Source organism: Triticum aestivum, chromosome 1B (genome assembly GCF_018294505.1).
Source record: "Triticum aestivum cultivar Chinese Spring chromosome 1B, IWGSC CS RefSeq v2.1, whole genome shotgun sequence".
Taxonomy (NCBI): domain Eukaryota; kingdom Viridiplantae; phylum Streptophyta; class Magnoliopsida; order Poales; family Poaceae; genus Triticum; species Triticum aestivum.
In genome coordinates, this window is record NC_057795.1 from 42,034,725 (window position 1) to 42,051,068 (window position 16,344).

General features: G+C 46.3%; 1 protein-coding gene across 12 annotated transcripts; it reads right to left on the bottom strand.

Annotated features, from left to right (window-relative positions):
* Positions 1–1,701: 1,701 nt before the first annotated feature.
* LOC123105620 (uncharacterized) lies at positions 1,702–7,463 on the bottom strand. 12 transcript variants are annotated; one of them, XR_006450959.1, is made up of 10 exons: positions 5,693–7,463; positions 5,531–5,601; positions 5,202–5,381; positions 5,046–5,117; positions 4,584–4,759; positions 4,349–4,477; positions 3,770–3,955; positions 3,218–3,248; positions 2,916–3,109; positions 2,445–2,496 (listed from the first exon to the last, which is right to left on the bottom strand). XR_006450959.1 is itself a non-coding variant. In XM_044527741.1 (9 exons), the coding sequence occupies exons 1-9, from the start codon at positions 6,958–6,960 to the stop codon at positions 3,060–3,062; spliced, it is 2,163 nt and encodes a 720-aa protein (XP_044383676.1). In that variant the 5' UTR covers positions 6,961–7,463; the 3' UTR covers positions 1,706–3,059. The 12 variants fall into 12 exon arrangements, 5 of the variants coding, with proteins under 5 accessions (XP_044383691.1, XP_044383676.1, XP_044383684.1 ...); XR_006450968.1 differs by having other exon boundaries at positions 1,705–3,109; positions 3,218–3,283; positions 5,693–7,462; XM_044527741.1 differs by having other exon boundaries at positions 1,706–3,109.
* Positions 7,464–16,344: the final 8,881 nt, after the last annotated feature.

Genomic DNA, 16,344 nt, shown 5'->3' on the forward strand with positions numbered 1-16,344 from the left:
CACTGCAGCAATTCTAGTACGGTACCGAGCTTTGTGTTGCCATCTTCGCAATTGGGGTACAACCCTTTTTTATGGTCCTCTAACATGCGATCGAACTTCAGGTTCTCCTTTTGACTTTCGCATTGCGTCCTTGCATCGACAATGACCCGGCGGAGATCATCATCATCGGGCACATCGTCTGGTTCCTCTTGATCTTCAGCAACTTCACCCGTTGCAGCATCATCGTGCACATCGTCTGGTTCCTCTTGATGTTCAGTAGCATCACCGTATTCAGGGGGCACATAGTTGTCATCGTACTCTTCTTCTTCGCCGTCTTCCATCATAACCCCTATTTCTTCGTGCCTCGTCCAAACATTATAGTGTGGCATGAAACCCTTGTAAAGCAGGTGGGTCTGGAGGATTTTTCGGTCAGAGTAAGACTTCGTATTCCCACATATAGGGCATGGACAACACATAAAACCATTCTGCTTGTTTGCCTCAGCCACTTCGAGAAAATCATGCACGCCCTTAATGTACTCGGAGGTGTGTCTTGAACCGTGCATCCATTGCCGGTTCATCTGCGTGCATTATATATAATTAAGTGTGTCAAAAATCATTACAGAACATCATGAATAGATAATTAAGTGACCAAATTAATAGAAATTCATCATCACATTAAAACCAAAGTACATACATAGTTCTCATCTAACAACATAAATTAATTAAACCATACACTGAAACTATGTAAAACATTTCAATGCGAAAACAAATGCGATCATAATCGCAACCAATGTAACAACTGATCCAACGGCATAATGATACCAAGCCTCGGTATGAATGGCATATTTTCTAATCTTTCTAATCTTCAAGCGTATTGCATCCATCTTGATCTTGTGATCATCGACGACATCCGCAACATGCAACTCCAATATCATCTTCTCCTCCTCAATTTTTCTAATTTTTTCCTTCAACAAATTGTTTTCTTCTTCAACTAAATTTAACCTCTCGACAATAGGGTCGGTTGGAATTTCCGGTTCAACAACCTCCTAGATAAATAAAATCTATGTCACGTTGGTCGGCATAATTGTCATAAACAATAAATGAACCAATAGTTATGAAAAGATAATATATACCACATCCGAATCATAGACAGGACGAGGGCCGACGGGGCGGATACCAAAACCATCGCACTATATAAGATGCAATAATAAAAGTAAGAAAATTATACAAGTATCTATATAAACATACAAGTAAGAATTTGTTTTTCCTTTCAGAAAGAAGATAAGAACATGAGGCTCACCACGGTGGTGCCGGCGACGAGATCGGCGCGAGCGATCGACGGCGGTGAAGAAGGGGACGGGACGTGACGGACCGCTAAACCTAGACAAATATTGAGGAAAATGGAGCTTAGAGGTCAAGCTTGGAGAGGAGAAAGCTTAAGTAGTGTGGCTCGAGCATTCCATCGAACACCTCGTGTGCATAGGAGGTGAGCTAGAGCACCACAAAGCTCTCTCCTCGCCGGCCACGAAAAACAGAGCACTCGGAGTGCTCTGTTTGCGGGCGAGGAGTATATATAGGCAACTAATTGGTCCCGGTTCGTACCACGAACCGGGACAAAAGGGCAGCCTTTGGTCCCGGTTCAAGCCTCCAACCGGGACCAATAATGGTGGGCCAGGAGCGAGGCACATTGGTCCCGGTTCGTCCCACCAACCGGGACCAATAGGTCCAGACGAACCGGGACCAATGGCCCACGTGGCCCGGCCGGCCCCCGGGGCTCACGAACCGGGTCCAATGCCCCCATTGGTCCCGGTTCTGGATTGAACCGGGAATAATGGGCTGACCCGGCCTGGACCATTGCCCCCTTTTCTACTAGTATATATAGTATGCACACTTGTGCCTTTTCGAGAAAAAAGGAAGATGTACCTGCTGACCTCTTTACACTGTAGCACGTGCTTGTAGCGATCCGGTAGACCATGTAGTATTGTGACAGTGAACCCACGGAGTCAATCCGTGCTTTATTATTATTAGGGAAAGATGGGATAGAGGAAGTACATGTTGGGCATGCAGCCTAAGTAGATCTCTTGCAACTACAGAACAGGCAATCAACTACTGACAGAGAGTCCATCTGCTTGGACAAGGAGTGGTTCAAACTACAAGCATCTACAAGCATCTGCTTGGACAAGGAGTAGTTGAACCACTCTTCAGTACTGTATCCTTGTATATCAGAGTGGTTCAACTACAAGCATCTACTTGGACAAGGAACGGATTAAGGGACTTGAACTATATAGGAAGGTGAGTAGCCAATTTTTTAAATAATAATTGAGAACAATGATGGATTTATGCAAATATCACCTGTCCAATAAGATAAAATTAGGAAAATATGTTGGGACACAAACTAAAAAAACTTAGTGCAAACATATGACTTAAAAGAGGTTCGGGATTTGCCATGAAAGCATAGATCATACCTGCAACCATAATCCACTTCTCATTAATTACCTCACTAAATTGTAACAAAACCTGCAAACATGTAGGAAATTAGAGACTCTGACCAACCAAGGCCAGGAGGTATAAAATACTGTGGTAAAATCCAAAACATGGATAACTGAATGTGCGGGGAAACTACGTCACAGGTGCACTGGAAACTTTTTAACAGTTCGTCCACTTGTGTTTCAGAAGAGCAATGTGCTGACAGTCAATGAACACTAGTAGCAGAACCATATTAATTCTGAACATTGATCGATGCTACAATCCACGATGATAATACCAACTTGATGTAATTAAGCAACGCTACAGTGTTAAACTCAGCATACTACTTCATATAATTCCAGCATATACAAAACGACCACCACATACACTCCTGTAACTGGATCGATACAACCTGTGCATGGCCCAGAGGCTAGAAGCTGCGAACATAACCAAAGATTATGCATACTTACTCTTCACTGGTCACCCTTACCAAGAACCTGACATATTACACCTGCAACAGTCAACTGAACATCTTTGCGGTGCCGTGTTATGATGTAGCCAACTCGACGTGGACTGGCGCCAAATTTCTCGAACCAGTCAAGCTCCGGTTGCTGCTAGGCTTCTTCAGTGGTAGAGCCACATCCTTGTCCTTGACATCCTGCAGCTGTTCTAAGATATGGGAGCTTGCAATATGAATGTATAACAATTATGCAGTGCCTAGATCATTAAATGTTGTTTCACTACAGTACAGGCAACAACATGTGATGCTAACCTGTCTTAAGATATTGAAATGCCTGCAAAATCTACAGGATCCAAAAGAAATCAGTTCATGTTACATCTGAAACATCGGCAGTGAAAAAGTGAGAGCATTCAGAACCTAGTACAAGAAATAGTCTAGCAAATTATCAGATTAGTGGGAGAGGACGAAAGCTACAAAATTAAACTAATCAGGCTTGCGAACATATTCCAAAATTAAAACTAATCAGGCTTGTAAACTTGTTGGAGATATGCAAAATGCTCGGCGGTTCCGGAAGTTTCAGGACATGGGAAACTGAAAAAAAAAAAACTGGGGCCGCACACAAGAAATCTCTGAGAACTTTGTTTAAATAAAGGTTTAGTTTCCCTCAACAAAAAAGTTAATTTTGTTCAGGAAAGGGGCCATATCAACTCTGAACATCGATCTGCTTCAGTTTGTGGTTTGTGCAAAAACACAGCACGGTGAACAGAATCTGCATCTAGAAGAAGAATTGGAGCCATACTCTAAACATAACCACTACACATCATAATTTATGCCAGGTTACACACACACAAAAAAAAAACTCACCCTTAACACTGCTGCAACTGTATCCAGAGAACATGTGCAAAAAATACTGCACAAGCACAAAAGATTCAGACTTGTGCAGACTGCAATGCTGTGTCTCCAGCACATATGTGTAAGGCTCTCTGTTGATATGTCCTTTCTTCTCCCCTGCTCATGTTGTTCCTTGTAATGCTTGGTACATTTATGTCTCTGAAATTCAAAGTTGCAGAGAATGAAAAAAAAAAGTTTTGCAGTAAATTGCAGAGAAACAAATCCTTGAAAGGGAAAGAAGATAAACATGTAAGAATGCAAATACACCACCGTTGTAAATGTCGTACTGCAGTCCTTGAAGTGGCATTTTGTTAACTGGGCTCTAGTTCACTCACTGAATTCACTAGACAGGGTTCAGGAAATACGCTGGATTCAGGTTACAAGCTTATACAAGCACAATTGTGCGGAATAGAAGAATCAAGAATTGGGGGGTTAATTAGGGTTGAGAGCCTAGATAAACTATGATCCGTGATTGATCTTCGATGACTTTCCTCCTGGCACTGTGAGCTTCTTAAACCGTCCTTATCAAATGACCCAGTCGTCTCCACTTACTAGCTTGTTCGGTTTACGTGGTCGGTTGCTTGTGCGACGGCCCACCACTTGTGTGGGCCTGGGCTCTTCATGGGCTTCTGGTCCACCGGCAGGAGAGGTGCTGACACAATTAATCCTATTGGTGGAAAGCTACAAAATGGCAAGCAGTTGGTGTGTGTCTGATAAACTTCTGAAAGAGAAAGGCATGGGTACAGGAGGTAAACTATGTGGTATGGGATGGCTGCTTTGTGTTTACCTCGACGTGAGCACTAGATCCCTCATGAATCTTCCTTTTATTCTTTGAAGAAAACTCCTCGCGACACCCAGTGAATCTCCGTGCGAAACGTTTCTTCTGCTCATGGACTTCCCTAAAAGGCTTGGCTGATGTGTACTTCTGCTCTGAACTCAAAGGAGTCTGGCTGATGTGTACTTCTGCAGTACGAAACAATGTTATATACTTGAATCTATTTCAGGCACAACACAAACATAAGGAACATCTAATATATGTTCTCTTTGCCTCAACACAAATAAAATAAAATAAGGAACATCCACCCCATTTCCCCCCTTCCATCTTATCCTTTCTCCATCCTACATTGGAGACAAGGTTGGGACCCGACGGTGATGAGACTGACAAATTGCTGGAAGTGCAATTGCAATTTGAAATTGAAGGATTTAGTGAATTCTTTTGTTCATAACTGGGACAGATATCAGATTGTACCTTGTGCTACTTTCTCAAGAGTTGTAGTTAGCTTTGTTCTTCCGTCAGATGCCCAGCCACCAGTTTCTTCTTCTGCAGATAAGTGGAGATTATAAGGAAAATAAATCTAAAGTATGTAGATTTATTTTTTCAAAAATAGGTATGTCTTTGTGGTACCGCTGGCATGAGAATTTACGGCATTGATGGCTGCCGCTGTTGTTGGATCTGTGTGTACTGCATCTCCAATACCCAGAGACGCCAATGCACGCTGGTTATCATCATCACATGACGCATCCTCAATACCACTAGATCCACTGACATTAGGGGATTCCACCTGAAGTTGACTTTGGAGAGATGCTGCAATGTATAGAGTGAATTAGAGGAGGAGCGCACATACAGGTAACATGGGTCAAGGACTCATGGGATCCCCTCTATATATTTCTGTATCATGTATTTTGACTGTACGAAACCACCCCTATTTCGAAATGAGCTACATTGAGTATTACCAGATTCCGATCCACCAGAAGAGGTGCCTTCTCGGCCATCCATGTTCTTGCTAGGAATCTGAACACTGTCTCTATAAATGTACAAGAGAAGATACATGTCACCAGCCTGAACTGCAATTTATGTTTTGATACAAATGAAAGTAGGGAGAGTTAAACGCTTACTCATTAGACAGGTTGGCTCCCAAATGCCTGGATACCACACTAGTAGCAGCAGCCAGCACAGCAGGTGGCCACGACATCTGGTACGGATAAATATCTCCACCAGACTCAAACTTTGACAACAGAGTCATGGTCTGCAAGTCAATAGCATAGGAGCCCTTGGTGCAGCCAATTAACGCTAGTCCGTTGATGACCTTGTGGACTTTGTACACACGAGCGTCCTCCGGGAGCATCTCGCTCACCCGGACACCCTTCTCGCACTTCCAACAAAATTTAGCTTGCTTATCCTCCTCCTCCTTCTTTAGTGCCCAGACTTCCAGGCGGAGAGGTTCCTCCACTATGAGGCCATCTTTGCCGAACGAGCTATTGAGGCCTTGGAGGCACACGAGGCAGCCCTTGCCGTCTCGGAGCTCTCCGATGGCCCAACTGGTAGAGACTATCTCCCATGGGACACCGTGCTCTGAGAACTCCATGGAGCTCGTGTCTAGCACCAGCAATCTGGCGACATCAGTTTGCCAGAATATGTGGCCGGCTGCATACATTGCCTTCAATTGCAATTTCGTCAACTGAACCTTCGTCCACCCAGTCTGTGGGTGGACGCGCCACTCAAGCGTGCCGGAGTTATACTCAACGGCTCGTACATTGAATCTGGAGTTGCTCTGCCACTGCAAGGATATGACGCGGAAGGACTCCTCGGCATGCGTCTGTTGGCCGCGTTGCTCCATGGAGACCATATGGCGGGCAAGGCCGTCAAGCAAGCAGTCGCCGAGGCACTTCCAGCGCTGGTCAAGATGCGTGCGCGGGCCGATGGGCACACGCCGCTCGGAGAGCGGGTCATAGATGCACAGTGAACCGTCGGATCCGGAGAGGAGGAGGTGGCCATTGCGGCAGTCCCGGAGGCGCCACCGCAGAGCATCGTCGAGGCGGGTGAGGCAGATGTCGGTGCGGCGCACCGCGGAGGCGATGCCGGGGTTGGCGGTGGTGATGCCGGTGTGGAAGCGGGGGATGCGCTCGTTTTTGTTGTCCACGAATACGCCGACGAGGGGCGACGACGGGTGGCTGAAACGGAAGCGTTTGAGGAAGCCCTCGTCGGAGATGACGCGGCACCAGCGGTCGGAGACGGGCACGGCGCGGGCTAGGAACGCCGCCCCCGGGAGGCTGATCAGGATCCTCTCGAGCAGATCGTCGTCGTGCAGTGGGCTGGTGATGATGGCCGCATTGTGCTGCTCGGCCATCCAATGTGCTGCATCTGCAGGATGCTCCTCGGCCATCAGAGGTGGCGCCGTTGGATCACGGCGTGGGGGAGGAGGAGGAGGAGGGTGCAGAGACGCACGGAAGGAGAAATCCCCAAATCCCAACCACCGCTGCACGCGAACGGAGAAACCCCCAAATCCCTACGGCCGCCGCCCGCTCGCCATGCGTGGGAAACAGTGCGCGCGGGGACAGGGGCGTGGCTGCCGCTGCCGGACGTGGACGGAGCGGAGGCGACGCCGCATCTGCCGGATGGGGGAGAAGCTGCGACGCGGCGGCCGGACGGAGGGAATGCTGGCCTACCCCTCGAGGTCGAGGGGTAGGGACGAGCGCGCCGGCTCGCGGCGGCAGATGCGGGCGAGGAGGTCCGACGCGGCGGCCGGACGGCCGGACGGCGACGCGTGGGTGCTAGCCGCTGGACAGGGGAGAAGATGGGGAAATGTGGCTGCTGCTGGATCGGGGAGAAGATGGGGCGTGGCTAGTACCGGACGGGGAGAAAATGCGGCGCCGCGGCCGGCTGGGCAGGGGAGGTGGGGTTAGGATCCTCTGCAGTACTGTACGGTGATGTACAGTCACTGCCATGTGGGACCTGACCCCATATGTCATTGACACTACAGCACCATACGGTACTGCAGAGGATCTCAACCCAGGGAGGTGGGGTGCGCTGCCGCTCCGCTCGTCGACGGCGGTTGCAGCAGCGGCTGCCTGGCCGGTAGAGGATGTGGCGTGGCTTCTGCTACTTGTGGGCACAGTACTGAAACTCTATATTTTTTTTAGTTTTCTGTTTTTTTTAGAATTCTCGTCAGTCTTTATTTAAACCAACAAAATGTTTGTGGGTACAAGGTTAAGGTCGTGAGGCATGCTCAACCAGACATGACGACCAACCGAAAGACTGAAGATAAGTTTGTTGCCCTTGCGAAAAAGTAGGATCGCATCAGGCGATCAAGGAGGCGACCGGGATCCCTTGCGCCTACCCTACCCTTGTGTGGTAGGGTTAGGGTTGAGGGAGACGCTGCCGAGGCCGTTGCGGTGGTGTCGCGTCGGAATAAGTTTCTCCGGGCTCCGTTCGCGGTCAGGCGAGGCTTTTGCCTTTGTCTAGGAGCCAGCGGTGTTGGGGATCCCCGGATCTCGTCGAGGTCGCGGGCTATGATGGTTGGAGATCCATCGGCACTGGCCGTTTGGATCCTCAGATGGGCGATGGATGCAGGGAGACGAAGACCTTTCTTCTTCCTTGTTGGTATGATTTGTTGTTGCTGTTCTTCTCCTTCCTCTGCGCTGATGCTGGTGGGAGATCCTGCTTTGTCCGGGCGGATGGCCCGGCCGCGGTGCTGGATCGGTCGGATGACTCGAGTTCTCTTCCTTCCGGAAGGGACACTTTTCGCGGTACTCAAAGGCAAAGATGGCGACGCCTGTTGCAGGTGTGTTGGATTGATGTCCATGCCCTTTCAGCGCTAGTGTCAAGAAAGGAGGAAGCAGCGTGGCGGCAATTGTACCGTGGTCGAAGATGATGACCTCTTTGCGACTGGTTACAGATCCTTCTGCTGCAGGGGTCTTCTCTCAAGATTCAGGGATGATGGCACAGGGCTCCGGAGATCCTCTTGTGTTATGGTTGTCTTAGGGTACTCTAGGTGTTCATGGTCTTTTGTGTTTGCGTTTCAGTGTGCTTGTAAGAGTCGACTGCTTTGTACTGATTCGTAATTTGAATGAAAATTTTCTCATGAAAAAAACCGAAAGACTACTAGCAAACTTGGCGAGATCATGAGCCTCGAAATTAAAATTTCTACGTTCAAAAACAAAATCGCAAGAAAGAAAAAGACTCTTCCGTTTTGATATTTCATGTAGAATCGCTGCATGTGGTCCTCTGCTTCTGGAATTGATGCCCGCGATCACCCCTTGACAATCATTTGCAATACGTAGCCTGTGGATGTTGAGGTCTTCTGCCAGGGCCATTGCCTCAGTGCACGCATAAACTTCAAGGATCAAAGGATCCATGATGCCACTGAACACAACAGCCGAAGAGCCAAGGTATTCTCCTGTGTGATATCGACATATTGCAGCCGCCACACCCACTTTACCGTCACCAGAAACGGCCCCATCCGCGTTGATCTTTGCTATCCCCTCCTCCGAAGGAAGCCATCGAGGAGCAGTCGATGGTTTTGACACAATTATGCGTGCCTATCTGGACTGTTTAGGGATAGTTTGTAGCTCATGAAGATTAGAGTTCACAAAAGAACTAGTTTGCTGCGGACTCTGGAAAATGTTTTCATGGATCGCCTTACGCCTTGCAAACCAAATGGCCCACAGGGTCACCGCCATTTTTGTGAACTTATCATGGTTCAAAGTGTCATAGAGATCAAACAACCAATGCTTGGCACTTGTCTGACCATTCTCCCTCATTCTGTCAACAATCTCCTCCTCTGATAACACCCATGTACATCTTGCCATAGTGCAAGAGACAAGAGCGTGTCTCCATGAATCTTCCCCTCCGCACAGAGGACATGCATCTTGTACTGACATGTTTCTGTTTCGAAGAACATCCGTTGTCGGTAATGAATGCCATGCCAGCCTCCATAAGGACACTTGAATTTTGGACTGAACTTGCAGCTTCTAGAGGGTGCTCCAAGCCTTCTCTTCTGATGAGGTTTCTGAGGGGCCCGCGCGCCCTTCTAACCAACTCTCCCTTTCTATCTTTGTGCTGATGATCATTCGGTAGACTGAGCTAACCGAGAAATTACCTTTCTTATCTGGATACCATGCCCATGAGTCAGGAACATCTCACATGCATACAGGTATTTTTAGGATTTCGTCCGCATCAACTGGCAAAAATACGTTCCTCACTAGATCTTCATTCCAGGACGCCAACGCTGGAAGGAGTAGCTCATGCACCATGCGTGGTGGGTTAGCAACCAGCGATAAGATCGGTCGACGTGAGGCCTTCTTCAGTATCCAGTTGTCTGACCATATATCTGTACTCTGGCCATTGCCAATTCTGCTAATGACCCCTTGCTTCATAATATCCCTTCCTTCCAATATTGCTCTCCAAATTTGTGATGGCCTAGATCCCAATTCTGCCGAGAGGATGGTTCCATTAGGATAATAAGAAGCCTTCAAAATCCTCGCACTCAGGGAGGTTGGCTCCTGAAGAAGTCTCCACGCCTGTCGCGCCAGTAAAGCCAAGTTAAATAGCTCAAGATCTCTGAAGCCCAAACCTCCCAGATACTTAGGTCTTGTCATCACCTCCCAAGATACCCATGCTAGTTTTCGTTTGCCCTGTTTGCAACCCCACCGAATTTTTTGAATAATGGCATTTATGTTCTCACACAGCCCCCTGGGGAGTTTGAAACATGACATTGAAAAAACAGGTATAGCCTGGGCGACGGACTTAATTAGCACATCCTTCCCTCCTGCTGACCGTAGTTTGCCCATCTATCTTTTTACCTTCTCCCAAACTCTATCACTTAAATATTTGGAGGTCCCCTTTTTGGAGTGTCCTACATTCGTAGGTAACCCCAAATATTTTTCACTCAACGATTCATTGGGAACATGAAGGTGGCCTTTCACTGCCGATCTTACAATTTCCGGGCACCCCTTGCTGAAAAAATATAGAGGATTTCTCTCTGTTTATTCTCTGTCCCGATGCCGCACAGTAGGTCTCCAATGGGTTTGATACCTCTTCAGCTCCATTAACACTTGCCCTGAAAAACTGCAGGCTGTCATTCGCGAATAATAGGTGGTTTACTGACAGTGCCGTCGGTGCCTCCTTAATTCTGCCGAGCTAGGATGACTAATTTTGTGATTTCAAAAGGCACGAAAGGCCCTCTGCTGCCAACAAGAACAGGTATGGAGAAATAGGATCTCCCTGTCGAATACCTCTGGAGGGTTTGAACTCCTCCAGTTTCAAGCCATTAAATAAAATTGAGAAAGAGACTGAAGATACCATGTTCATAATGATGGAGACCCATGGTGCTGCAAACCCCAGTTTCTCCATAATGGCTTTGAGGTAACTCCACTCAACTCTGTCATAAGCCTTCATCATATCTAACTTCAACGCACAAAAATTGTTATTCTTCGACCGGTTTCTCTTCATAAAATGTAGACACTCATAGGCTGAGATTATGTTGTTTGTGATGAGCCTCCCCGGAACAAATGCCAATTGCTCCTCTGATATGATATCAGGTAAGATCACTTTGAGACGGTTTGAAAGTACCTTCGATGCTATTTTGTAAAATATATTACAAAGGCTGATGGGTCGGAACTGAGTCCAAAGTGTTGGATTTGCTAACTTTGGTATTAAAACTAGCAAAGTATCATTTATGCATGCGAGACTTTCTTCACCCCTTAGAATACCAAGAACTGCATTGGTGACCGAGGCCCCACATATGTCCCAGTGTCTCTGAAAGAAGTGGGCTGGGTACCCATCCAGCCCGGGGGCCTTCGTGGGAAACATTTGGAAGAGTGCAGTTTTAACTTCCTCTTCCTTATATGGAGCCATGAGACTGTCATTCATTTCATTTGTTACCTTTGCTGGTACATGTTGCAGCACCTCTTCCATCCCCTGTACCCCCTCCGAGGTATATAGATGCTGATAAAACTGCCATGCCATTTGTTGCATCTCGGTTGGGTCATCCGTGAGCTGTCCGTCCTATCTCTGTAGAGACTTGTGTTGGGGAACATAGTAATTTCAAAAAAAATTCCTACGTACACGCAAGATCATGGTGATGACATAGCAACGAGAGGGGAGAGTGTTGTCCACGTACCCTCGTAGACCGTAAGCGGAAGCGTTATGACAACACGGTTGATGTAGTCGTACGTCTTCACGATCCGACCGATCCAAGCACCGAACGTACGGCACCTTCGAGTTCAGCACACGTTCAGCTCGATGACGATCCCCGGGCTCCGATCCAGCAAAGCTTCGGGGATGAGTTCCGTCAGCACGACGGCGTGGTGACGATGATGATGTTCTACCGGCGCAGGGCTTCGCCTAAACTCCGTGACGATATGATCAAGGTGGAATATGGTGGAGGGGGGCACCGCACACGGCTAAGGAACGATCCGTAGATCAACTTGTGTGTTATGGGGTGCCCCTGCCCCCGTATATAAAGGAGGGAGGGGGAGGTGCGGCCGGCCCCCTTGGGGTGCGCCTGGAGGAGTCCTACTCCCATCGGGAGTAGGACTCCCCCCTCTTGCCTTGGTGGAGAAGGAAAGGGGGGAGGGGAAAGAGGAAAGGGGGGCGCCGCCCCCCCCCCCCCTTCCTTGTCCTATTCGGACTAGGGGGGGAGGGGGCGCGCAGCCTGCCCTGGCCGGCCCTCCTCTTCTCCCTCATGGCCCACTAAGGCCCATTAACCCCCGGGAGGGTTCCGATAACCCCCCGGTGTTCTGGTAAAATCCCGATTTCACCCGGAACCTTTCCGATGTCCAAACATAGGCTTCCAATATATCAATCTTTATGTCTCGACCATTTCGAGACTCCTCGTCATGTCCGTGATCACATCTGGGACTCCGAACAAACTTCGGTACATCAAAACTTATAAACTCATAATAAAACTGTCATCGTAACGTTAAGCGTGCGGACCCTACGGGTTCGAGAACTATGTAGACATGACCTAGAACCATTCTCAGTCAATAACCAATAGCGGGACCTGGATGCCCATATTGGTTCCTACATATTCTACAAAGATCTTTATCGGTCAAATCGCATAACAACATACGTTGTTCCCTTTGTCATCGGTATGTTACTTGCCCGAGATTTGATCGTCGGTATCCAATACCTAGTTCAATCTCTTTACCGGCAAGTCTCTTTACTCGTTCTATAACACATCATTTTATAACTAACTCATTAGTTATAATGCTTGCAAGGCTTAGGTGATGAGTATTACCGAGAGGGCCCAGAGATACCTCTCCGACAATCGCAGTGACAAAACCTAATCTCGATTTATGCCAACCCAACATGTACCTTCGGAAACACCTGTAGAGCACCTTTATAATCACCCAGTTACGTTGTGATGTTTGGTAGCACACAAAGTGTTCCTTCGGTAAACGGGAGTTGCACAATCTCATAGTTGCAGGAACTTTGTGTAAGTCATGAAGAAAGCAATAGCAATATACTAAACGATCAAGTGCTAGGCTAACGGAATGGGTCATGTCAATCACATCATTATCCTAATGATGTGATCCCATTAATCAAATGACAACACATGTCTATGGTTAGGAAACATAACCATCTTTGATTAATGAGCTAGTCAAGTAGAGGCATACTAGTGACTATATGTTTGTCTATGTATTCACACATGTATCATGTTTCCGGTTAATACAATTCTAGCATGAATAATAACATTTATCATGATATGAGGAAATAAATAATAACTTTATTATTGCCTCTAGGGCATATTTCCTTCAGTCTCCCACTTGCACTAGAGTCAATAATCTAGATTACATAGTAATGATTCTAACACCCATGGAGTCTTGGTGCTGATCATGTTTTGCTCGTGAGAGAGGCTTAGTCAACGGGTCTGCAACATTCAGATCCGTATGTATCTTGCAAATCTCTATGTCTCCCACTTGGATTTGGTCCCGAATGGAATTGAAGCGTCTCTTGATGTGCTTGGTCCTCTTGTGAAATTTGGATTCCTTTGCCAAGGCAATTGCACCAGTATTGTCACAGAAGATCTTCATTGGTCCCGATGCACTAGGTATGACACCTAGATCGGAAATGAACTCCTTCATCCAGACTCCTTCATTTGCTGCTTCCGAAGCAGTTATGTACTCCGCTTCACATGTAGATCCCGCTACGACGCTTTGTTTAGAATTGCACCAACTTACAGCTCCACCGTTTAATAAAAACACGTATCCGGTTTGCGATTTAGAATCGTCCGGATCAGTGTCAAAGCTTGCATCGACGTAACCGTTTACGACTAGCTCTTTGTCACCTCCATATACGAGAAACATATCCTTAGTCCTTTTCAGGTATTTCAGGATGTTCTTGACCGCTGTCCAATGATCCACTCCTGGATTACTTTGGTACCTTCCTGCCAAGCTTATTGCTAAGCATATGTCAGGTCTGGTACACAGCATTGCATACATGATAGAGCCTATGGCTGAAGCATAGGGAACATTTTTCATTTTCTCTCTATCTTCTGTTGTGGTCGGGCATTGAGTTTGACTCAACTTCACACCTTGTAGCACAGGCAAGAATCCTTTCTTTGCCTGATCCATTTTGAACTTTTTCAAAATTTTGTCAAGGTATGTGCTTTGTGAAAGTCCTATTAAGCGTCTTGATCTATCTCTATAGATCTTGATGCCCAATATGTAAGCAGCTTCACCGAGGTCTTTCATTGAAAAACTTTTATTCAAGTATTCTTTTATGCTATCCAGAAATTCTATATCATTTCCAATTAATAATATGTCATCTACATATAAAATTAGAAATGCTACAGAGCTCTCACTCACTTTCTTGTAAATACAGGCTTCTCCAAAAGTCTGTATAAAACCATATGCTTTGATCACACTATCAAAGCGTTTATTCCAACTCCGAGATGCTTGCACCAGTCCATAAATGGAACGCTGGAGCTTGCACACTTTGTCAGCACCTTTTGGATCAACAAAACCTTTCGGCTGCATCATATACAACTCTTCTTCTAGAAATCCATTCAAGAATGCAGTCTTGACATCCATTTGCCAAATTTCATAATCATGAAATGCAGCAATAGCTAACATGATTCGGAAGACTTAAGCATCGCTACGGGTGAGAAAGTCTCATCGTAGTCAACCCCTTGAACTTGTCGAAAACCTTTCGCAACAAGTCGAGCTTTATAGACAGTTACATTACCATCAGCGCCAGTCTTCTTCTTAAAGATCCATTTATTCTCAATGGCTTGCCAATCATCGGGCAAGTCAACCAAAGTCCATACTTTGTTTTCATACATGGATCCCATCTCAGATTTCATGGCCTCTAGACATTTTGCGGAATCTGGGCTCATCATCGCTTCCTCATAGTTCGTAGGTTCATCATGGTCAAGTAACATGACTTCCAGAATAGGATTACCGTACCACTCTGGTGCGGATCTTACTCTGGTAGACCTACGAGGTTCAGTAGAAACTTGACCTGAAGTTTCATGATCAATATCATTAGCTTCCTCACTAGTTGGTGTAGTTGTCACAGGAACCGGTGAACTACTTTCCAACAAGGGAGTAGATACAGTTATCTCATCAAGTTCTACTTTCCTCCCACTCACTTCTTTCGAGAGAAACTCCTTCTCTAGAAAGGATCCATTCTTAGCAAGGAAAGTCTTGCCTTCGGATCTGTGATAGAAGGTGTACCCAACAGTCTCTTTTGGGTATCCTATGAAGACACATTTCTCCGATTTAGGTTCGAGCTTATCTGGTTGAAGTTTCTTCACATAAGCATCGCAGCCCCAAACTTTAAGAAACGACAACTTTGGTTTCTTGCCAAACCACAGTTCATAAGGCGTCGTCTCAACGGATTTTGATGGTGCCCTATTTAACGTGAATGCGGCCGTCTCTAAAGCATAACCCCAAAACGATAGCGGTAAATCAGTAAGAGACATCATAGATCGCACCATATCAAGTAAAGTACGATTACGACGTTCGGACACACCATTTCGTTGTGGTGTTCCAGGTGGCGTGAGTTGTGAAACTATTCCACATTGTTTCAACTGTAGGCCAAACTCATAACTCAAATACTCTCCTCCACGATCAGATCGTAGAAACTTTATTTTCTTGTTACGATGATTTTCCACTTCACTCTGAAATTCTTTGAACTTTTCAAATGTTTCAGACTTGTGTTTCATCAAGTAGATATACCCATATCTGCTCAAATCATCTGTGAAGGTGAGAAAATAACGATACCCGTCGTGAGCCTCAACATTCATTGGGCCACAAACATCAGTATGTATGATTTCCAACAAATCAGTTGCTCGCTCCATAGTTCCGGAGAACGGGTTTTAGTCATCTTGCCCATAAGGCACGGTTCGCAAGTACCAAGTGCTTCATAATCAAGTGATTCCAAAAGTCCATCAGTATGGAGTTTCTTCATGCGCTTTACACCGATATGACCCAAACGGCAGTGCCACAAATAAGTTGCACTATCATTATCAACTCTGCATGTTTTGGTTTCAACACTATGAATATGCGTATCACTACTATCGAGATTTAATAAAAATAGACCACTCTTCAAGGGTGCATGACCATAAAAGATATTACTCATATAAATAGAACAACCATTATTCTCTGATTTAAATGAATAACCGTCTCGCATCAAACAAGATCCAGATATAATGTTCATGCTCAACGCTGGCACCAAATAACATTATTCAGGTCTAAAACTAATCCCGAAGGTAGATGTAGAGGTAGCGTGCCGACCGCGATCACATCGACTTTGGAACCGT